Source organism: Neopsephotus bourkii, unplaced genomic scaffold (assembly GCF_033783945.1).
Source record: "Neopsephotus bourkii isolate Nb327-2 ecotype Australia unplaced genomic scaffold, CSIRO-AGI_Nbou_v1 NB_690, whole genome shotgun sequence".
NCBI classification, from domain to species: Eukaryota; Metazoa; Chordata; class Aves; order Psittaciformes; family Psittacidae; genus Neopsephotus; species Neopsephotus bourkii.
The window spans coordinates 657,283-681,541 of NW_026901189.1; the positions used below are offsets into that span (position 1 = coordinate 657,283).

Below are 24,259 nucleotides of genomic sequence, written 5' to 3' on the forward strand. Positions count from 1 at the left end.
TAAAGCCGTACTCCAGAAGGAAAATGACAAAATTTGACCACTCTCCAGCAGCAGTAGCTTTTGCTTTGCCAAGATATTTCCCCATTTTATATATGTGAGGTCATTTTAGGGAACCTGTAGTTGTTTGTTTTCATGCAGTTTAATATCCTTGTAATTCTTTCTCAGTGCTTGTGATGAGGAACTGACTGAAAATACATGTGTGTCAAAAGTTTTAGTTTTCAGGGCAGCCATTATCACTCTGAATGAAAGGAAACAGTGACTCTGAATCTTCTCCCATTTATATCAGTGTACATCTGGAGTACCAAAATTGAAGCCAGTGTTGTTCTGAAAATGTGAAAGTAGAATGAGATCAAAATTAAACCCTTCTTTTACTAGATTTCATTTCTCTCCATTATTTTTGGGTTGTTTGCTTACTGATGTTGCCCCTAATTGCTAGATCCTCATTTAGTCAGGCTCCCAAACATTGTACCTGACAGGTTTAAGGCCCTTCTGTACAAAAGGTAGTCATTATTCAGTAAAGAATACATGACATGCTCTCAGAGGTTAATGTATTGCTACATGTGCAAAGATAGTATTATTTTGATTAGATGTGCCTTCCCACTTATCACTGATAAGTCACCAGCATTAGCTTGCACTAGTCCGCTGACTTGCACAAGTAGGAAAGTATGTCACTTGCTTCCTCTTGCTTCTCCCTAAGAGGCTGTAATTCAAAAATATATATCCATTACATATGTAGAGTAACTTTATAACAGAATATAGTGCTTTGGCCCCTAATAGGCTGAAATACTATTATTATTATATAACAGAGGGCCAAACCTTGGGTTCTTCCTTCCCACTGAGCACAATTGCTCCAAGTACATAAAGCAACAGGCCACAAGGTGGTACGGTAGCCACTGGGCTTATCTGTGAGTTCTGGTTTTGAAAAGCTTATTGTTTTAAAATACTATCATTGTCTACCGTGAACTGATGAATCTTTAAGATGTTTCAGGCCAAAAGTATACAGGCAGCTTTCGTATCCACTTTTGGGTTTGTAGTTCAGCAGTTCTTGCGTGTTTGGAGCCTCTTTAACTCTTGATATGCCAGAGCCTGTAGAAAGACTCCAGTGATTCTCCTCTGTCTTTGGACTCCGTAAAGCTGCTCTGAGAAGTGCTGTGCACTGAGGAGGCAGTCTGTTCCCAGTCCCTATGATCTTGTTCTGTTGGAGGGCAATCTTTTTTTCTCCCTCTTTCTCTTTCCCTTTCACAAGCTAAACTTGAAAGCAGCAGCAGCAGCTATAAGCTAGCACGAAAGAAATTCAACAGTCCTTTCAGTCTTGCCCAGGGGGAGGATGGGGAGAAACAGTACAACCTCAAAGAAGAGTTTTCTTTGCTTTAATTTTTTGTTTTTTAGCTTCATATTTTGAACACAAGTCGAGTTATTGTTCTGCAGCTCTGTTGAAAAGCCTCACATCTGAGGCTTTTTAGTGCAACTGTGGTTCTGTGGTCGGGGGCATGGTTATTAGGTGTTTGGATCAGGTTTGGCAGTAAGCTGTGAAAACAGGCACTGGTTTATTTTTCCTACTGACTGCCGTGACAGTTGCAATTATTGTCCATTGTTCCTAGGTGGCTAGAAAAGAGGGAGGATACAATAGAGCCTTGCCCTCTGGGGGTAAATGAATTTGACTTACAGGTTCTTGGGGGGTCAGGCAGGCTGATTATTTAGTGCCCAGGAATGCGGTTTTCATGGCACCGCCAGCCATGAGTGGCCAACAAACAATGGCTCAGCTGTATTGCAGCTGTATTTAGTGAGGCAACATGAAAGGTGTGCAAGTTGAGCTGCTTTATACTCGCAAACGTGTGTACAAACACACATATATTATGCTAGAAAATGTTTTTTGTCCTTCTATAGGAACGTGGATTTACTAAGTTTTCCAGTTGTGATTTTTTAATTAACTTGCCTCTGTATTTGGCCTGGCAGCTGCATTTACCCCTTCCTCTCCCATTTCTCTGTTAGTGGTATTTGGAAACCCCACACAAGTAGTGTCTTATTAATACCCCCTGGAATGTGGACAGCGCTAGAAGCTGTGCTGCCCAACTGTCTTATGCACTGAATCGTTTTTTCCATTTAACTGTTCAAAAATTTCATTAGATCTGGGGGAGTTTTAGTACATCATGTGCTAAAGTCTCTGCACTAGGTTACATATTGTTAGTGCCCAATTTTATTCTAGGGGAGAGATTAAAAGAAAGGGAGATGGAGTGGAAGACCTTATTTTCTATTAGTATTGTTTCTTTTAAATTAGAGAGCAGTAATATTTTATTAAAGATTGGTGAGTTGGTGAATGGCTGGAAGTAACCAGACTCCCATGGTTTGTATTCAGTTGTTCCTTTTTAGTGGCTTTGTTAACTTTGGGCAGCTACTTTAAGCCTCCCATTCTTCATCTGCATGACTGTAAAGTGGGAGAACCATTACTGAGTATCTGCAGATGCCTAGGTGCATGCTTCAGAATCACAGTTACAAGGATCTATATTTCATTCCAGGGCTTGACTGAAAGGTACTGTAAAGGAATACTCTTATATTTAAAATCGAACAAATTCTAAATCCTTTCATATCTGTAGAAAGTTTAGGTCAAATGCCTCTGTTTTATTTAGAGAGGTAGCCTGGGGCTAAATAAATAAAACAAGTTTGGCACTGGAGATTTCTTAAGAAATTTTGGTTTTAAATCAATGGAATTTGTACTCAGTTCAAAACAAGTCAGTCTATACTAAACCCCCCAAAACATGCCTTCAAATAGAAAAATTTTAAAATAAAGCTGTAAAACTGTGTATTGAATTGGTTAAAGCCTGTTCAAACTTACTTATATCCGTCATATTCAAGAACAGGGCTCAAAAGGCCTCTGGATTATTCATGGATAATGCAGTTTATGGGATTCAGTGGAGCAGAGAGAACTTCAGGTCTCAAACTGATCATCTAGAGGAAGGAAAATTACACCCCCTTTCTGCTTTCAGCATAGCTGCCTGATAGGTGTGCATCACAGGGGGAAAGTGGTTGCTTTCCTCCAAAGCAATGTTACCGACTGTAGCAGATGCAGTGTGTAGGGCAGGCTATGGATAGGCAAAGGTGTAAGAAGCCTGTTTCCATACTCTTCAGTGACTGTGTCCATCCCTATACTTGAAAAATTAACACGAAACTTCTCTTACACTGGTGTTGGGCCTCCTCTGAGCAGACTTCACGGAATGGTTCTGGCCCTCCAGGTGCACTATGAGGTGCACAGTCTGGCTAGCACCGATGTGAATGGGGCAGCTTTAACCATTATGAGAATGCTTTTTAAAACCTCCCCTGTATACACAAAGCCTTTCTACTAATCTTGTCCATCTCTTGCTTATCAGGAGTTGTCAAGAAACAATAACACATATTTTATATGTTCTCCACTTAGCTGATTTTGAATAGGTGTGTGAAACAAAAGGCTAAACTGACTTTTGTTTCCAATCTGTCTGAGGTGGTTTTCTGTTAAGTAAAAGCATTGTTAATAGTGATTGTGCCTGAGTTTGTCAGGAAAGACCGGGCAAGCCTGAACCTGATTTTTTTTGCTGTTGTTGTTTGAAAATCCTTTCCTGTTGTGCAGGTTAGTTCCTAAACAACTGAGGTGAAGAGTTTTCTGCACTTACTGTGAAAGGGATCCTCATTAGGGTAAAATCAGCTCTGTGTTGTATCCACTTAAATCTAGGTGACTCCAAAGACTGTTCTGGAGTAACCACTGATTTATGAATGTAATTGAAAGCAAGATTATCTTCCCAATTCTAATCTTTAATGCATGGTAACACACACTTTTGTTGTGTGGAAGAAACTGGGTTCCAAGTTATGTGTAGTATCACTGCAGGTATTATATCAAGCTGTGTTTGATGTGCGATAAAGCCGTGTTTGCTGAGAACTGAGTTTGCTTCTATGCTCAGAAGATGGGGCATGAGAGAGTAGGCAGTGAACAGTCTTACAACTGCCAATAATGGATAAAGAGAAATAATCCATTCAGCGATACTATAGCTCATCAGAGCCCATGAATTAAAGACATATGTTGTGTAGATTCAATGTATGGATTAAAACGGATAATCTGGTAGGTGACACGCAGAATCTTGAGATAAGTGGGCTATGCAGATTCGGTATATGGATTGTGACGGATAATTCCATTTAAGTAATGCTGGACAAGTTGAAGACAAGTAAGCTTCGGGTAGTGCTCAGGTTATGTGCAGTAATCCAATGAGTGACACTTTGGATCACATAATCTGTAAACTGAAGAGAAGAAAGCTGGGGTTTCTGCATTTAGATGTGGACAGGAGGAAGGAGGGGGAAAGGGAGAGAGATTATTCATGGGGAATACACTGGGTTTAAACCTTTGACTAATACAGCACTGATCCCCAGGAGATGTGTGAAAGCTGCACACTTTCTTACGAGCTGTGTGAATTTTGTATTTGCAAATTAATGGTTGAAAAATGTTTGCAAACTTGTGTCAGATGTGGATGTTTTGCATTATTTTTTGTGGGTAGTATTGTATTTGGAGTTCGGAGAGAAGGAGGGTGAGAGTCATAAGTGAAGGAGGTAAGATACGTGTGGTTGTCAGCTTTTGACTGTGATAAATTCAGTATTTATTTCAATCTACTTAGTATCATCTTCTCTGTTTATTTTTGGGGGTGTTTAATAGTAGCAATTTGCTGACAGTGAGCTTTAGTCCTTTGTTAATATTTCAAAAGTGTGGGGAGGGGAGCCTGCCCAGTGGCACATGGGGAAACCTAAGTTCTGAGAGGAAATTTGGCAGCTGCCAAATAAATAGTGGAGGTTGATCATAATGCAATGTGATACTCTCAGTCTGCAGAGAAGTAGACAGTGCCAATTGAGCCACATCAACACAGAACTTCCTTCAGGCCAAATGAAAGCCTGAAATGGAGATTTTAGCTGGATGGAGCTGCTTCCATTTGACCCTAGAACGGGAGGTTAGTTGAAGGTAATGGAAGGGTGGTTGGAGGAATCCTTTTTAAAGCATCAAAAATGCAAAACCAATATGAATTTGTGGCAAAGAAGGAAATTTGTGCTGTTTTGGATTTATCTTATAATATTTTTACACAAAGGTACTTAATTAGAAAAAATCGGGTTCATTATTAACAACTTTTATTTTTAAGAAGTGATTATTAATAGGAAAAATGGAATAAAATTGAACTAATCAAAGTAGCAAATACCAGTGGCTTTATTTTGTTTGAACATAGGAGGTGAAACGACTATATTTTAAAATTGACCAGAGGGTTGGATTACAAAAGGGACCTAAAGCATTTACTCTTTGTACTAAAATTACTTGAAAGATGTGCTGATAGAGATAAATGTTGCTGAGCTACAAATACCGGTTTGTCAAAACAAACCAAATATACTTACACGTACATTATTTTTACTGTTTTTCCTGCTGCTGCATGAAATTCCAGGAGCAATTTTGTTTCTCTAGCCCAGTTCTAGCTTGTTGTCTAGACAGTAAAACAATGAATAACCTCGGAGAACTAGTCTCAATAAAAATATTGTCTATTCCTTTTGTAACCTTGACAATAAGTTACTAACCAGGTTGAATACCAAGCTTTATTTGCAGTCTACTGACAGCAAATAAAGAACGCTCAGTGACAACTTCTTTCCAGGGTTGCGAAATAGTAGTGTGCTGGTCTGTTATAGGCAGACGGCTAAGTTGTTGTCCCCACAGAATATGAGTTCTTGAGGGTAGTAATGGCAAAAGATGGTAATTGTTCATCATTTGTTTTTATTCATTCTGCAAAGTCTTCCACTGAAATCTAAAAGATTAAGACTGTCCATATGCTGAAATAAAGAATTTCCTTCTCACTTGCTGTTCTAAAAAGGATCTTTGTCAGAGATTACATAAACCTGTACGTACAGGCAAATCAGTTTGAATTCTGGGCTTTTTCTTTACTCGTTTCTTTTTCTGGTGGCTCTGGCTTGCTGAGTAAAAAGCAGTCAGAAAGTCTTTTATTATGCTGACTTCTCATAGCAATCAGATGAAGTAATTTAATTTAGTAAGGTAGGTAGTTGTAAGTGATGGCAGTCATTGTGTAGTAAAGTTGGCTTAAATACGTAATGAAAAATGCCAGGTTTTAGATGTTTATGTCCTGACAGCTTTAAGATTTACTGGCCTGAAAAGCTATGTGCCAGTCCATTATAAAACACTTTCTGAAGTATTGATTAGGGAAGCATCAAGTGAGTTTGCACACGTGCACAAGCCCATACCACATCCACCCGCCAATACATAGCAGCAAGTGCATAATTTAAAGTATAAACTCATTGATTGGTCATAAACATTTGATATTTCTTTTCAAAGACAGAGGAAATAAGAGTTTAAATTCTGAACTTACCTCAGCCAGTTAGATCTGTTTATCAGACTATGTTTCCTGAAGGCATGTAACATCAGCTCCCAATTGCCTCACATGTATGACTTCTGGCGACGTCAGCAGCACAGCTGGCTGTGCAGCAAGGGGAGAATACTCCTCTTTAGAAATATCATGTTATAAATATATATATATATTTTAGGGGGAGCATGACAAAGATTAGTTTTCTTTTAAGTAGATGACTAGGTGACCTGTCTATTTTACTTTCCTGATTTACTTACTGAGCAGAGTAATGTTGCGTTTGGATTTGTGATGTGGCAGAGAAAAGTTAAAACTGGGGTGGGGAGTGGAGAAAGAAAAATAGTTGATAAGGGGATGAGAATGAAGATCTCAAGAAAAGGTACTAGAATAAAACCCTCAAGAAAAGATACTTGGGGTTGTTTTTTTCAACTGATGATATTTTGATTTATTCTTTGGATAGGGTAATGTTAATGCTGATAGCAGTTTAGTTCTGCTGAGGTCAGTTTAGCGAATAGGCTGTTCAGTTTGAAAAGACTCCTTCTCAGCTCTTTTTCAGTTTTGTATCAAAACTGTTAAGTCCCTAGTTTACAAATAACACTGAAAAAAAAGCTCCTCTGCACGAAATGCTTGGAGATGGCTCAGTTTTTAGCTGATGTATAGGTTGTAGCTGTGACCTCATCACACTGTTACACCAAAGTTGCACAGATACTGTACTGTGGCATAGTTCTGTTGCTTGGTAAGGTGGATGGCATCAATAATCACTTTTTTCATAGGGTCTCTTTGGTAACCCTACCTGTTACCAAACTAGGTCAAGCAAACTTTTAATTATGTATTTAACGTGTGTCCTGTTAAAGTCAGTGGGGAAATTCTTGGCCTTGCTGGAGTACTGGTGGTGATTTGAGCGAGGCCAGCAATACAACAGCTTACAGTGAGTAAAGTTAAGAATGGCTTTAGGCAAGTTTCTAAAAACTTCACACCTCTCTTTTCTCTTAAAAAAAGTAACAGAGACCCCTGCCTTTCTGCCTGCTCACATTCTTTGAGAAGATCAACTAGCTAATGCTTTGAAATTAAAAATGCTCTATATTGCATGCTCTAGTTGTTATTATATATCTTGATGTTATTTGAATACAGAGAACTTCAGAATACTCTTATTTCCATTTCATTTTTTCCCCCTAGAAGCTTTGTAGATTCTTCTTCTTTTGTAACCATAGTTAATGATACAGACGTAAAACAATATTATTGTCTCATTCAGGCTTTGTACTTGCACATTGTTTTCTTTGCTTTTTCTTTGAAAGACAGATGCTGACAGTTCAAAAGTTATTTACGCAATTACTTTGATAGTAAACTGACTCGGGATAAATTTCCCTTTTTGGGTGTGTGTGAGTGTGCACGTGAGCACCCCAATTGGTAGCATTCCTAGCAGTTTAATTGAGACCTGTCAGAGGGATTGAACAGAGCCTCACCACGTCTCTGCCTCTCGCAGAATACACTGAGTGCTGTGCAGCTGCGAGTGGATCTGTAGGCTGGCTGCAAGCAGACACTCATTGCTTGAGCATTTGCAGCAAAAGCTTAAAATGCCTGTTAAAGAAAATATTGGCTTTCCTAATTTCTCATTTACATTCTCATTCTGTCTAATAAATTATAATAAAGTATTTACTGTTTTGATCGCAAAAGCGGTTTCTCTGCCTTTTTTTTTTGCTTTGGTTCTGTTTTGGGTGGATATGCCAAGGTTTCTCCTGTTCGTTTTCTCACTTTAAGTGTGTCATTTGGTCATATTGGTGTCTTCATTCTAATGTTTATTAAAATGTTACTGTCACTGCCAGTCTGAGACTGTGAATCAGAACTAAGAATGTGTAATAGTTTATTTCACATTTGAGTAAATTTCTTTTACTACTTAAACACTATTATGGATAGTGTTGATCTGAGATGAAGTTTAGGTTTGGCGATACAGAATGCCACTAATTTGAGTCTTCTTTTATTGCCATCTGCTGTGGGTGTTGCATCCACAAACATGTTGGGTTTTTTTTTCTTTCTGAATCTCTTTTTGTGGTGATGGAGAATAAACCGACGCATCTGGAAAGCGGCTTTTCTTGGGCCATTCACTGTATCAGCCTGTACTGTATACTTTGATGCAGTAATGGAGTATAGAAAAAAAAGCATGAGCACCTACAGCAATCTTCTGAAAGGCAGGTGGCTTGGTGGTTAAAAGATTTGTTAAATATAAAATGTGCAATATCTGCTTGTTGTGGATCTGATGATAATTAAGAGTAATTTTTGAGGCAGCCATTAATGTAAGCCACTCTGCTTTTGCTCCTCACTCAATACCAGTGTGAAGCGGTCTAGCTTGCTGTCAAGTTGTACACTCCAATAATGTGCACTTGCTCTTTCTCCCAGCCATGCTGCAACTGTACGGACAGTGCATGTAGATTACAGGCCACCTCCAGAACCATTCCGAACTCTGTACTATTCAAAGAAGCTGTAAGTGAGTTTAATAATGAAGTGGCTGAAGGTAGCTGCTGGGGCTGGTGGCTTTTACTCACTGAGATTTGCACCCCATCCCAAATTCTAGCAGTGTTAGCAGTCATATGGATAGTTCATTAATTCCTGAGTAGCATAATTTAAATGACTGTCTTTATGCAGTTGATGGTGTAGCTATTTAAAATACTGATGCTTTTTGCCCTATAAGCTACAGGATTCTTAAAATGGAAATCCATTAGATGCCAAGACACTTCACATGGTAATAAAGGTTTAGATCTCATGAGGGTTAACAGAGAGAAAATAATGGTAATAGCACAGGAGTCCACCATCCTTGCCTGCCCACAATCTACAGCACCTAGAAAGGTGTACAAAAATGTCAACTGGTGCTCTAACTGCAGCTTGTTTTAGTACACAGGAAAAAATTCCTGTCACTGAGTGTACTTGTGTGGTGACCAAGCTCTTGCCCTCAGCTGACCGTTAAATAAATAGCATTGAGTACCATTTGGCCTTCATTTGTTATGTAAACTAAGTTACTTATGAATGGCAGCTGTGAAATGGCAGTTTTGTTGGTCTTTTTCATGAAAGAAAAGGTGTGCTAGGTAATAGGGGTAACATAAAAAATACCAAACTTGCCATAAATGCACACGCTTTGCATTATGATGAAGATAGTCTCATTCAAGTACTTGTTTTTAATCTTTGTACTTTTATAAGCCACCACTTGTCTGCAAGAAACCTCAAATCTATTTGTTGTTCATCGTCAGTGGGGCTTATACAACTGTGTGTGTAAAGCAAGGGGAAATTACCCCAAAACTCACTGTCTCCCAGTAGACCTACACATCTGATCTCTCTTGCCTCTGGTTTTGTGCAGGCCACTTGAAATTACAGCTGTCCGAGTACTTAGCAAGGAATGATATCTTAAAGAACTGAAATCATAGTTATTACTGAAGTTATTGGAAGGATGGGCTAATCGCATGAAAATAAAGTACCTACTAAGCCATGTTTTCCAGAAATTATTCTCCAACACCAGATATTTTTTTCAAGTTGACAGTGATAAATTCTCCCTTTCGGGTTATTAGCAAACTGAAATTACTTACAAAATATAATGCAAGGTGACTGCCTTTTGTCAGGCTCTTTCCACTCAGTTTTTTGAAACCAAAGGGATTATGCATTCTACTTACTAAATTAGTATTTAAAGCACACCCCCTTTAGACATCTCAAATTTTCTTTAAAAACTGAGTCTGGTAGGTTTGTCCCAGGCGGCACAGTTGCAGTGTGCCTCAACCTCCAGCGCCTGCAGCATTGTTTCATTGCCCTGACCACTTGCTCTTAGTTCACCCAGCCTTTGCTCTCATTCCTGCAATTCAAACAAAGCTGTTGTTTTCCTGGGGAAGGGTTTTGCTCCTCTCTCGGTAAATGGTACTAGCTAAGGAGCCGCATTAGGAGGGTGGTCCGACGGGCGTGCAGGTGATCCGTGTCGCGGTCAGGGCGGTGGCATGTTCTGTGCTCTTTTTGGAGGCGCACCCTGAGCTTTGCAGCACAGGGCTGGAAATCAACATCTCTTTTTTGCTGCTGTCGGTAACTCTGTGACCCCTTTGTCTGTGAGTTTACACATATGGAAACATTTTTCCACCTTTCAAAGGTGTGGTAGGGATTAATTTAACTTTACAAAGTGCTTTTTGATTCCCAACTGAAAGCTACTGTAGGAGCTCAAAATACACTGATGAACCAGTACTGGCTAAAGGTCTTTGATGTGTGTCAGCGTGTTTGTCAAACAGTTCATTTGACAGCGATTTCTTTTTGCTTACCCTAACTTTAGGACTAAGCCAATCTTGTGTGTTCCTTCTCTAAGTCCTACTCCCCTCCTTCTGTTATACCCACTCACCCTCAGTAAAAGTTTGGAATAAACTATCTGCTGAGTAAATAAATATTTAATTTTCAGATGTTTTCAGTGTGCTTAGCATGTTATACTGCCAGTATCAGTATACTGATAGTCTTCATCAGGGGAACATTACAGTGAACCACCATGCTAGCCACAGACAGGACAAGGAAGAGACTGCCTTCTACAATAATTTTTCTATGCCACTCGTAAACACCTCACCCTTTTTCCTAGGGAAAAACAAAGCATGGAAGAGTGGTGTAGATATTTTTGATTAATTGTGTGGCCAGGTGGCAAATGCACTACTTGTAGAAGTTCTGTATCTCCAATGTTTGAAATAAAAATCTAAGTTAAAAGCGTTTTCTTCAGCAGTGTTAATATTTTAGCACTATCTTCCATTCTTTCTCACAGCTTATAACAGAACAGGTTTAAAGTCCTATGGTTTCTGTTTCAGTGTGTTTCTCAAGTTTGCAGCTTGTACCTCAGGTTGTTTTTTCTGATACTGTATCTGAGAATATTCTGTTGTAGTTCTTTGTTATATGGTGAGAACATTTTCACATAGATCTCTAGCATCTTAATAAAAAGTGAATTGAGTTGCATTTCCTTTATGTGAAAATACTGATTCTTTGTGGTTTCCCACTTGTACATGGCTGTCTATAAATGTACTTAAGGGCTTGGCTAACACAGCAAATGGGATGTTGCTTGGGAGTGCAAGGTTGAAATCAATTGAATGTAAATTAAACTATCAAGCAAAGAGCCCTAACAGTGCCACCTCTAAGGCTATGGTACAGTCTTCCAAAGAAAGCAGTAGATGATTCACCATTTCAGACATTTCAATCCAATCTAGAAAGCTGTAGTAAATATATTGTAGGGAACATTCCTGCACTGGCAGGGGGGTAGACTAAATGAGCTATTACCAGTAGCTCTTTTCCATGTCTGACTGATAGTTGGCTAGGAATATGTTTAGTGTAGTCGCCAATTTTTCTCTTTTTTTCTTTTTTTTTTTTTTTTTCACTTGGAGAGCACTGGTGACATTGGCAGAAGAATGCTTCCTGTGTTAGAGAAAGGTTTGTGTGGCAGGGTTGTCCCAAAAGCAGGCTATTTTTCAGAGGAGGAATAGACACTGACAGCCTGAATCCTTCCCTAAAGCTTTTTTAGAAAGGGTTTCATAGGATCTGACTCATATGAGAGGGTGTGGTGGTATTGGAGATATCTGTGGATTAGCTGCTAGGCATATTTTCTGGTCTTATAAATTCAAAATCAAATGATCCTGGATATATTAACAGTGCCATTTTTTGTTCTAGTGTATGATTCATAGCTCATTGATTTTTCCTGGAATATTTTCTTCCCTTCCCTTGCAACCACTGTCCTTCTGGGTAGAAGGAGAATTTTTTACAGAGTGATTATGAGAGCTAGGTAGTCAGTTACTCTGTCTGCTGAACTCTCCTGTAGAAACTATCTAATGATTGTACAAATGAGAGAGGAGATGAGTTGTGTTTAATTCAGTTTTTCTGGTATGTTTATGCCAGGCTTTTTCCTTTAAAAATACTCAGCAGTGGCAGCAACAGCCAATTCAAATACTATATAATTTCATCCTAATCAGGGCAGCTGTAGATGATATAGCAGGTAGTGAGCGTCCTGACAGCTGTTGTGCGCTGTGCTGGTAACGGTGAGAAGGCTGGGCGTGGGGAGCGGGAGAGTTATTCTGAGCCCAGGAGACTTCTCTGCTTCCCCGTGATTGATGTTAATACACAACTTACAGTTTCTGTAGGCATCAAAAGCATTGATGAGTCTTTGTCATCAGTTTCTGACAAAAGTGTAATTGCTTTTCAAAACAGGAAGTGTTGATTTTGATCCCCATGAAAGGTAAACAGTATTTAAAATTTGAAACTCTTACAAAACAGGCGGGATTTTCCCCCCTATTAATCTGATAAAAAGGAAAAAAAAAAATAGATGAAGGGTCAAAGCAACATTGAAGGGCAACACTAGATCAAAGCCTGTGTACAGAATTATCCTCCATGGCTCAGTTTCCTGTAGATGGACAGGTCTTAATGCACAATGTCTTGCAGTATGCTGCTGTATTTTGGTTCTAATAAAACTTTGCTTATGGTGAAGCTGTGGAATAAAAACCTGACTAGCCCTAAATTTCCTCTCTTCTCTTTACCTTTTTTTTTTTTCTTTTCACCATATGATGCCCAGGGACTCCAGAAAGCCTCGCTGAGAAAGAAAGGCAGCTCATGGGTATGATCAATCAGCTGACCAGTTTGCGAGAACAGCTGCTAGCAGCTCATGATGAACAGAAGAAACTGGCTGCATCACAGATCGAGAAACAACGCCAACAAATGGAGCTGGCTAAGCAGCAGCAAGAACAGGTGAGTGATTATTAGAGTGGCTTTCAGCTTAAATAATTTTATTCCCAGTAATTTATCTTTTAGGGCTGATACTATCAAGTTTGCTCTTCACCCAAATTTTTTTTCCCATTTACTTTTTTAGGTGAAGAAGTTCGAACAAAAGCTTATTGGAAGAATGCTTTAATTTGCAATATATAAAACTACTCTCTTTGTTCTATAAAGATAGACCTTCCATTTTGGAGCTATCCTCTTCCAATAGTTTGATTTGGTTTTTTTTTAATAAGCACAAATAAGCATGCAAATTCCACCTTCCTGAATAACCTTCCAGTGTTGCTTGAATTCAGTGATGCTGAACAGGTATAAAAGGAACAAAATGCAGCACTTGGATTGTAATGTGAGAAATGAAATGCTGGTTTTGACAACTCTGGAAAAAAGGGGGGAGGGGGTAAGAATATAAAGTCAGTGAACAAGTGTGACTTTTTTCTTCTACATGCAAGAGGCTTGATTTTCAGCTCTTGCAGATATGCCTTCCACTGAAAATACAAATGTTTTCACATGTGAACATTTCCAGTGTGCATACATGGATACGTAACATTTTATACAAGAACATAACTTTTCTTTTAAGTCTGCACCATGCAAGTTTTAACAGAAATGAATGTCCATTTTTGTGCCTGAACATGAGCAGAGAATAGACATCTGGTTTAAAATTTTGTGAAAAGTCCATCCTGCTACTTCTTATCTGAAAGCATTTTTGTCTGCCTGACCCTTAATTTCATTTTGTGGTGAAATTTGAGTTTGTATCATAGAACTGCAGTTATGTGAATTTTATTAAACTCACAGAATTCTTTGAAATCTGTCGTAGTTGTTATACTTCAGTGGTTATGTTGTACCAAGCAAGTCTGAAGTTTTTAATTCACTGAGACATTTTAGCCTTGGTTTTCCCTGGTTTTGATTATTTAAAAACCTGATCTTAAATACTGTGTATTTTGGCCTCACACCTGAAACAGCACATAGGGAGAACAGGAGAACTGACTTATCTATTAAACTAGAGAATCCGTATCACACTTCTGTTTGCATGGAGAAGGTAGATGAAGGTGTGAAGGTGGAACTGTTAAGATTCTTCCACGAGAGACATCCTGCAGGAGCTATTTCCCTTGCCCTACCCTTAAAAGTCGCTATTGCTACAGGATGGCTGGATGGTCTGAAAGTGAAAAAGAAAATGGAGAGAATGGAAAAAGGCAGTTAGAAATCCTGAAGGATTTCTTTTAATTCAAGAAATTCTGTGTTATATAGAAATTATAATAACCAAACTTTAAAAAAAAAAAGTATTGAAAAAAATTGTTTGCTTGCTTAAAGAGATGCTGTAGAAAGAAAACACTTATTTAATCTTTTGGATATGAGATTAACTGTGAGTGTTATGCTAATAGTTTAATAATAGCAGTGAAAGAAAATACCTAAGGGGAAGAATGCACAAAATTCCTCCCAGTAAGTATGTGTAAGATCTCATCTGACCCTGAGATGTGTACACATACCACAGGGGAAGAGCAATACTCAGTCTAATGTTTGTATTGCTGTGCTAGCTATTCGTGAGAGCAGAGCTTTTGTTATGGCTTAAACAAAGTTTTTCAAGTTTGCTTTTCAAGTTTGCGGTATATAATGGCTTATCTCCACCAGTTCTCTAAGAACTCTTAATTTGGTTCCGTTACTGTATATAAAATGTATCTACAGTAAAGTTCCCAATCTTTTAGTCAATGGAGTGGAAGGATGGAAAACGCACATGACTTTGAGAGGAGACATAGTGATGACTCCATCAGCTTCTGCAAATCAGTTTGAGTGCTGAGCTGTGTAGCCTTGCAGTGCTCCTTATTCCCTTTTAGCGATTTTCCCAAAACACAGTTCCTTGTGTCCCAAACCCAGTCTCTTTATATGTTTTCTGCGTGAAGGAAATACACACACTAACACTTTCCTCCTGGATGTCAGATTTCCTTTTTCTCTTTGATTTTTTATTTTTTGAATAAGTGATGCCAAACATAAAAACGATATTGCTGTCCATCCTTTTCTGTCCATACTTTGCCTTTCCTGCCTTTTCCTACTAATTTCCATTTTCTCTGCCATCATTGTTCCTTCTCCAGCAAGTTGGAGCAAATCAGTGCTCACTTTTTGGGGATTTTAGCAGTACCATTTCAGATAGTGAGAGAGGACATTTTTTGCGTCAGTCCCTCTCTTGCTATCCAGCACAACATTTTCCATAAGATTTCCTTTCACATTAGTATTAGCTATGAATTGTTCCTGAACGTAAACCCCTTGCTTCAACAGCCATCCAGGCTGCTGTTACCCACACTCAAAGGTTTCTTAGCTTAATAGAGCAGATTAAAGAGCCAAGCAGAGTGGAAGTTTCCTATGTATCGACTCCAGGAATGATGATACATATCTCACATATCTTCTGTGCAATTTCTTCACAGATCGCAAGACAACAGCAGCAGCTCCTGCAGCAGCAACACAAAATTAACCTTCTTCAGCAACAGATCCAGGTCAGAGACCGCGTTTCCACCCCTGCCCCTCTTATCTCTCTTTTCTCCTTTCATTTCCCCACGCTTTCCCTCAGCCATTGTTGTCATAGTTTCTTTAAGAATCTCTGCAGATGGCTCACATCTTACTTGTGGAAACACATGAAGATGTTATCTGTCATTAAGCAAAAAAGGTCAAGTTTCTTGGAAGGCATTTCATGATTACACAGCTCCTGTAGGATCAGGACCCAGATGTGAGGGGAACTGGGCATATGAGCAAGGGTTTTCAGGACCAAATCCTCTTCAGCTATAGACTCCGGATTGGCAAAAGTGTTGCCAGAAAGAGTTGGATTGGAATGGGTCTCCTACGACTGTTCTTTGAAGTTTTGTGGAAGCAGTTCTCTTCAGCGATCTGTAATGAAGTGCACCTCCTTCCTGCTGCCCCAGGTGTTGAAAGTCTGGAAATTTTCAGTTCTTTGGGTGAAGTATTGTCTAAATGAGAAACTGGTCAAAATGTTGCTTAGATTTAGGAGAACAACTCTGTAGGTCCTAGATATCTGTAGGTTTATTCCTAGTCGTAGGAAAAAGTTATTAACTCAGCATAACTAGTAAACTTGATTTAACCTCTTTTTGCCTTAAATTATTCAGAAGTTTCTTTCATGCCATTGACTGTTTTCATCACTTTTCTTCCATGTGTATATATGCATGCCCCTGCTTGGGGAATAATGCAGATTACTTTGCCCATGAAGGTTTCACAGAATAACGAAGGAGGGATTTGACATTTCACAGGTATCTAGAATCATGGTAAAATCTCTGGCTGTTTAAATATGCAGTTCTGTGTAGAGGAATGCAGGTTGCTGTGAAAGTGGATGCTATGTTCTGTTAGTCCAGTAACAGCAGATTTTTTTCCAAACCAGCTCTTTAATGTTTCAGAATTAATTGCCTAAATACCTATAACTCATCTAAGAAAACTTAATTCCAGCAAAATCAGAGGAGTTGTATGGCTTCACACTAGAAGAAAAACCTCTTCTATAGTTTCAGAGGATATTCTGTCAGTATCAGGACTTGTGTAACTATGGAAAACTTCTGGGGAAGGTCCACCCTTCTGTTATAAGGCTACTTCTATACAAGATGTGCTTTATTGAAAATAATTTTGAGATGGAAAAAGCCTGGCTTAGTCTTGGCCTCTAGGTGTTTTTTGGGGAGTTGTTTTTTGTAGGATTTTATTTTATTCTTTAAATTTGTGTATGGGAAGGATTTTTTTTCTTGCTGTATCTAATAAGACCTTAAAAGAAAAACAATAATAGAACCTCTGCAATATCAAGGAAAGTATTTACATTTTTAGCATTCAGCTGTGGCAGTGAGAGAGGAAGTTTTTTCATAAGTAGTGAATGAAAATAAATGGAAGTAACATAATTTAACCTCAACCCTTTTAAGTTTTAAGGCCTTGTAGATAAGAATGAAGTATGTCGTTTTTAGGGTAGTAGAGGAGACTGATTATTGATAATGAGATATAAAGCCTTTCATCTCTTGATCCCTTGTCCAAGGTTGACCTAAGTCAGTAGTAAATGAAAGTCAGCTAGCTACCATCTGATACAAGCTGCAAACCTAAGAAATGATTTGGAGATCTGTCTCAAGGGATTTTGAATGAAATACTGACCCTACTAAGGTCAGAATTTCACCTCCAGGGTCCACTTCACACAAAACCCATCAGACATGGGACACCCTCCTTTTGGATGGTCACATGATAAAAGTCAAGAATTGAACAGGCAGAGAGACAATACCGTCCTCTCGTTCCCACAGAGATGATTGGTTTGTGGTGAAATTTTGATTTTACTGCCTGCCTCTTGACAGTTCTGTGGTCTGCATGGTCCTGAAGTCTCACAAACCCTGGATGTAGTCCAATCACTGTGAAGTCACTGACAGGAAAAAAGGTGTAAAACTAAGAAAATCCTTATTGACAGTGAATACAAAGCAAAACGTTTCTTCAACTAAGCAATTGCATGCTTAGTTGACTGTTAGAAGAAACAATTCCTGAAGCAATCTTACTTTGTGTACAAATGAAGACAATGAAGTCACCCTAACGTGCCCATGTTTAAAACAGTCTGTGAGTTTACAATCAGGTTATGGTAGGTGGAATAAAACTCTGACGTGAATGTAGCTGTGACTTCAGCTTTTATGACCTTGCCCTAATTAATCTAACAGGCTTCTGTCACATTGGCTCAGAGTTTTTAAATGGCATTAGATTTATTGACAGGGAAATATTCCTACAAAGTCTGGCTAACTATTTGACTTATGTGCAACTGAATGATTAGGCTGCAGTTATGAACACAACCTATTTATGACAAAGGATTCATTTTACTTGAACCAATTTTTTCTAAGCTTGCAAGAGTTGCTGTAATTCCAGATAAATTATTACACAGAAAAAAGCTATTGAAATATTGTATTGAAAACATAATACCCTAAGGTTAATAAAAAGCACAACCTGACTGACCCCATGATTTATGACTCCTTTTTCTAAGTGTGCTAACTTGGAAACAGTTCCTTCTCTCCTTACCCCAGTATACAGTCACAGATAGACACACAATACATAAGCAGGGAGAGGCTGTGACATGTTTCTCCCCCTTGGAGGACTGCAAATGCAGAGTGTAACTACAACTCAGTTAAACTAGCCACTTCTGTGATGCTGAAGAAAGATGTGTTAGGTACTTGAGTTTAGAAAAATGTACCTGGCATGTGAATCTCTAATAGACATTATGTCTTTTTCAAGTCCATCTTTTCTGAATTAACAGGAAGGAGGTGTCACTAATGCAGAAGACAAACAGCTTGGCTTCCTAATAGAGAGTTAAGCAAGGAGATAATACTAAACTGGAGAAAAGTTGCAAATTAGATTAAAGAATCTGTATGACCTCAAAACACTAAAATGTGATCTAGATAGGATTTTATGTTTTGGCAAATGTTTATAATTTTATTTTTCTGTTTCTTAGGATATTCTAGACCTGATTTTTAAAGAAGTTTGAGTTTCTTTAAATGATTAACTAAACCTCCCTCCATGTTATTTTATGCCACTTTGGAATGCACCCTTCCATGCACGTGCTTTCTGTTCTTTTTAATCTTCGAGTGTATGTTACTGAAAAAGGTTTTCACTTTAACCGTTTCTGCCTGCTGAGTATTTGGGCTCTTCTCCTTTGCACACCTCAGACTTGCTATTTTTCCAGAAAATGCGTGTTCTGTCAACTCTTGTGCATCAACAGCCTTGAAGATCTCAGGTTGTGCTTCAGAACAGCTCTGTAGTGATCTGCAGCTGTAAAACAGGCTGAGGAAAGAGCACACAGACACCAAGTGCAGCTCAGCATGTTCTTGGGCTAAATCTAGTTCTGCCCTTCAGGGTCTGTGGTGACCTCCTGATGTTTTGTGAGGCCACACACTACTTCCTAGTGTCCTTGCTCTGTAACATGGCGAAGTCTGGGGCTCTGTAGCTGTCACACTGGTTGGACAGAGAGCAAAAGAAACTTGAAAGCTAGATGCTCCTTTTTCTTGATGCTGAGCTAGTCCCCAGGACAGGCAATGAGCACATGAGGTGTTCTGCCTTGAGTAGTGTTTCTGAGATGCAAAGTTGGTGCAGTTTACAATTTCCACTTGCTCAGACAAAAAGTTTAGCCCAGGTTGATGATTGAATATTTTGCTTTGAAGCTCAGTGACAAATGTCACTTTAATGGAACTATATTTAAAATGAAATATGGTTGTTAAAATTCATAAAGCAATTCATATTCAGCAGGGCACTGTTGATAAAATAGGTCAACCTTGCAGCCTAAACGTGATAAAACCAATGCTGCTAATCTCACAATTTTGTAGAAAGCCTGACAATGTTTTGTGTTTTTCTCTCAAACCCCAGCTCTTGGGAGTCATGTGATGACAAAATTGCCAGCTTTCATTTCTTCAAAATGTAAACTTCCAGCTCTCATATTTCCAGGAAAATCTGAAACCATGAGCACTACAAGTTCCAAAATTAGAAGGCAAACAAAACGGAGGCCAAATGTTGTTTTTTAAACTGTTCTGATTTTTAGTCAAAATTTTTTTTGGAGAGCCCAGCTCAAGATCTTGGAACCCTTCAGGTTGCCAGTAATGTAAAACTAAAATCTCAAAGCAGCAAGAAGCAACAGCGCTGCTTTATGATGTCTCTAACATTTGGGTCTTAGTTTCTTTTGACTTTCTAGTTTAATACTGCCTGTACTTGGTTACTAATTTGTATTCATTTCTGCGTGATGTACTTAGCACAGATACTGGAATTGAGAGCAGTTCCTGCCAGGCAGCAGCCATCTGATGATTCTGTGTGTTTTAATAGACAGTTTTCTTTCTTCTTCAGAGCTAGAGACTTGTCAGCACATGTTCTAATAGGACACCTTTTCTGTTAGAAAGTTTGGACCTCTGAAGAACAAGAGGATCCTGACTAAGTTCTCATGCAAAACTAGAGTCATGCTTCTCGCCTTCTCCACCTGCCAGGTGGGATCTGACTTCTGCCTGGTGCCTGGCTTGATGGTACAGGCAGCTTCAGAACCTGGTGGGACCTTAGCAGGTCCTGCTTCCAGGTGAAAAGCTTATGGTGGCTTCTGGCTTGAAGCTTTGAAGACCCTTTTGTCTGGTAGGCAATGTGGGCATCATGGCCCTCCAGACTCCATGCCCCTTTGGGCTATAGGCTTCCTGGCTTTCCTAAATCCCTCAGCTGCTCTAGGTGTCCTCCTGGCTCCAAATAAGGCTTTCCTTTGTGAGCCTGGATCCAGATTTCCATCCTTCCCACCCGCTGTCAGCTGGCTGTGTCCCTTTCCCCATGAGTTGTGTTGGTAGATGGAGAGGCCTGGCTGCACGACTATGTTCCCAAATCAGAATATTCCCATTTTCATTAAGTTCTGAGGTTTAAAGTGTTGTTCCAATTTGGAATGTAATAAAACCTTGAACACTTGGAATTTCCTGCAGGATGGTTAGTCCTTTTTGTAGCCAGATCTGTTTCTTTCAAAATCTAGCTGTATTTTTAGGGAGGAAAGAGGGATTTGGTTTCTGAGTTACACAAAAGTTCAGAAAAATATTTCTTAAGCTTAGCGTGCAAAGTTTTGCAATGACACAGTTGTTATTGTTAAAACTTTCCAAGCACCAAGAGGCTCTGGGTTGATTCCAGTCTTCCAAACATTGGTAAAGAGACCTGCTCCCACAGTGCTTTAGGTATCATAATTTACCCGCGTAGTCATCTATGGTGATAATTTTTGTTGTTATTTAGATTTGTTGTTGCTTTTGAACTCCTCAGATGAGCAATCATCTGGTACCAGTAAGTGGCTGAATGATGTTTGGGCCTGTTTGTGTTCTCTTTGATAAAACATTGAGATTTTGATTGACCTATTTCAGATTAAGTTTAATTGTAAAAAGTACCGGTTTCTTGTTGCAAGAAGTCACTGACCATTTGTATGTAAAGAAATGTAAAGATCTGTTCCCTGCCCCAGCACGTTTGCACTCTAATACTTCCAACACAGCTCATCCTTTCATTTTGTGTCTCCTGCTGGAAAGCGAACTCCAGCATGCCACTATGTAAGCTAAATACTTGGAATACTCTGTGTGAATAATAAGGAGGGTAGAGGTCCTTACACTTAATCCTTGCTCTGCTGATATCTCCTCAGTACAACCACAAGGACTTGTGACATTCCTTTCCTGGTCCACAGCTTCTTGCACGCCTGTAACCCAGAGTTCCTTAGGAGACTTTAAAGGGCTGTAGAGAATGAATCCTTCACTTGAGATGTAGAAATGAACAACCACCACACAAGTGCTTGGTTACAGATTTAGTGATGTCTGTTGCTTCTCTATTGCCATTTTCCCTGGGAGTTCTGATTTTCTAAGAATTCAGTGACAACAGAGCAGTGCTTCATGGTGTTGCCGACCCCTTTGCAAGCCATTGCACAACAGAACAGTATTAGTTCGTCTGTAATTAGAGTCCTCTTTGCATATCAGAGAGAGGTGAAGACAAAAGGTTTCCTTGGTAGACAATAAAGCCGTTGAAGTGAGGGCCTGATCCAGCTCCCACTGAAAGTAGTGAAAAGGCTCTTATTCATATTAGTGGGAGTTTAATGAGATCTTTCTTCTGTAGAAAACTCTGAGAAAGTATCTTCCTTCTCACTTTGCAAAATGTTTTCAGAACGGGCTCCGTCCACTGAGATGGTTTGTTTTTTGTTTTGTTTTTGCCTGTGTAGATATGACAAGCTGTGACTGCACAGTCAAACTGAACAGGCTCATGGACTGGGGACATTTTGTCCAAATTCATCATGTGTCAGGAGCAGCTGTTTTCCTGTAAGTTATAAACATGGGCATACTGGATTCAGTGAGACAGGCCCAAGAAGGAGTCACACTGCAGCCTTTCCCATGACTTTGCAACCTCTTCCCAAACAACTGAGGTTGCCGGCAAAGAGGCAAAACAATTGTTTCTCACAAAAGCTCTGCAGCTGATGTCGTATCAGTTATCAGAATAACTCGCCTGTCCCTTGAGTAGGGAAAAGCCCCTGGGAAATTAATTATTCAAGAAAACAACCAAAAAAACCCTGCACACAAAAAAAGAAAAAAGGCAAGGTTGGGAGAGGAAATAGGGAAAGGAAGGAGTGAAAGAAAAATCTAGGCTAGCAGTCAGGATGAGCTAATTGCTTTCTGTCCTCCCAAGTTCAGTAAATAACATGTATTTGGCTGAAGGGTCTGACATACATTCTTTAGAGTAATCTGTGGGTCTTTGCTTCCTTTCCTTGTGTAATCACAGAATGGTTTAGGTTGAAGGGACCTTAGAGATTGTCTAGTTCCAAGCCCCCTTCCACTAGACCAGGTTGCTCAAAGTGCACCCCATCCAGCGTAGCCTTGAACACTTCCATAGAAGTGAAGTTATATGAAAGATTGCATATCGGTGAGGTGTTTATCTGAACTTATTTCTGTGCAGAGCAACACTTTGCACCAGTGTACCATGGTTTTACTTCAGAGGAGTAGGTAATACGATCTCAAGCCTTACCTACACTCTTACACAATCCAAATGTGCTGACTGGTGTAGTTGCACCAATGCAAACAAGGAAAATCTGCTTGAGACTTGTATGACTTGAATTTATTGAGATAGCAAGGGCATGTTTTCATGAGGTAAATCAGGTTTTTTTGGCTATGTTGAGCTGCATGTTTCCAACAGCACTTACTGGTAATGAAGCTTTCTCCAGTGTTACCAGTCCAAATGTTCTAAAATTATGATATTGTTTTGAACTTCATTACTCTTTTCTTACAATTTTAGCATCTTTTCTTAATTTACTTTTTGTTACAGAACTTTCAGTGTTCCCATTTTCCAGTTCTCTCACACAATCACAAGGGAGGGCAGGAAATATATTATTATTAAAAAAAAACAAAACAAAATGCTGAAACACACGTAATAATCCAGCAACTAGGACTGCAAGAAAAATGCAGTCATCACAGCTGGCAGTAGTACTCTAAGGCCTCACCTGGGTCTCTGTGCCCTCCACAAGCGCCCTCTCAGAGACCTCGCATTCCAGGGCCCTGTCTTTACTTTTGTCTTCAGATCCCCTCTCCAATTTCTCTCTGAGGCACCCCACAACTTTGGCCACTTCCAGCTCCCTGACATTGAGGTGCTGAGCAATCTTCCTTACACAGCTGCCCACCCTTTCCCACATCAACTCCTCCTTTCTACCAGCCCTTTGTTTTCTTTTCTCTCCTTGTCATTATTTCCGTGGTCTTTTTAATGGTTCTGGTTAGTGTTATATTTGCTATAGACTGTGCATATGTAGTTTTGTGAATGTGTTTGTTCAAAATATGTGGGGTGGTGTACCTGTGTGCATGTGAGCTGTGTTCGTGTTTTGTGTACCCGTGCAGGTACTTACACAGCAGGCAGCAGAGGTACAGGAGCAGAAGCTACCATGGTAGTTTGTGTAAGTGGCTTAAGAAGCTGAACATGAACTCTTCATGGCTGTGTTCTTGTCTGTATGGAGCGTGTGTAGTCATGAGTACTTTTGTTGTGCAGCCAAAAAAACCCTGCTACTGCTGCCTCTGCAGTAAGGTAAAGCTGGAGATAACAATAAATTTTTTACTGCTGGCTGGTGGAGGTGTTTAGGATGTGTTTTCTTTATATCTTCATCCGCCCCTAATTGAAGATGCTTTAAAATTGAATGACTAGCAGTCAAAACGTGTTTGCTTCAAGCTGAGAAGAAAAATGCTGGTGTCTCTGCTTCCAAACTGATTGCGCTTTGTACACAACTGACAGCCACAGTCACTTTGAGTGACTGATAAGTGGGAAGCTTTGCCACTTATCAAGGAATGCACGCTGAAAAGAAAGGACTGGAGTCGTTCAGATGCTTTGGCATGTTCAAAATAACATCTCACATCAGTCAGACTCAGAGGCACTAGGAGACATTTCAAAATAAACTTTATATCTATCTATCTATCTAGAGGCAAAGATTCAATTTAACAGACAAATCACTGTGTGGCATTGCATTGGCTCTGAAAATGAGAGCATCATTATAAGGGTCACCAGTTGCAAAATGACTCAGATAGCTGCATAATTTGAGAGCATTTATTGTAGGGTCTCACCTTCCAGAAAAAGAAATGAATCAAAAATTCATAAGTGTATCATTCTGGTGATTTCGCTGAATTTGGGGGTTTTCATCT

General features: G+C 39.4%; 1 protein-coding gene across 21 annotated transcripts in view; it reads left to right on the top strand.

Moving 5' to 3' along the window:
- SOX5 (SRY-box transcription factor 5) overlaps window positions 1–24,259 on the top strand; it is a 639,441-nt gene that overhangs the window by 479,887 nt on the left and 135,295 nt on the right. For all 21 annotated transcript variants that reach the window (XM_061353703.1, XM_061353706.1, XM_061353704.1 and 18 more), the window contains 2 exons: window positions 12,919–13,091; window positions 15,533–15,601. In XM_061353703.1, coding sequence (XP_061209687.1) covers window positions 12,919–13,091; window positions 15,533–15,601 — 242 coding nt within the window. The remainder of the gene's footprint in view (window positions 1–12,918; window positions 13,092–15,532; window positions 15,602–24,259) is intronic.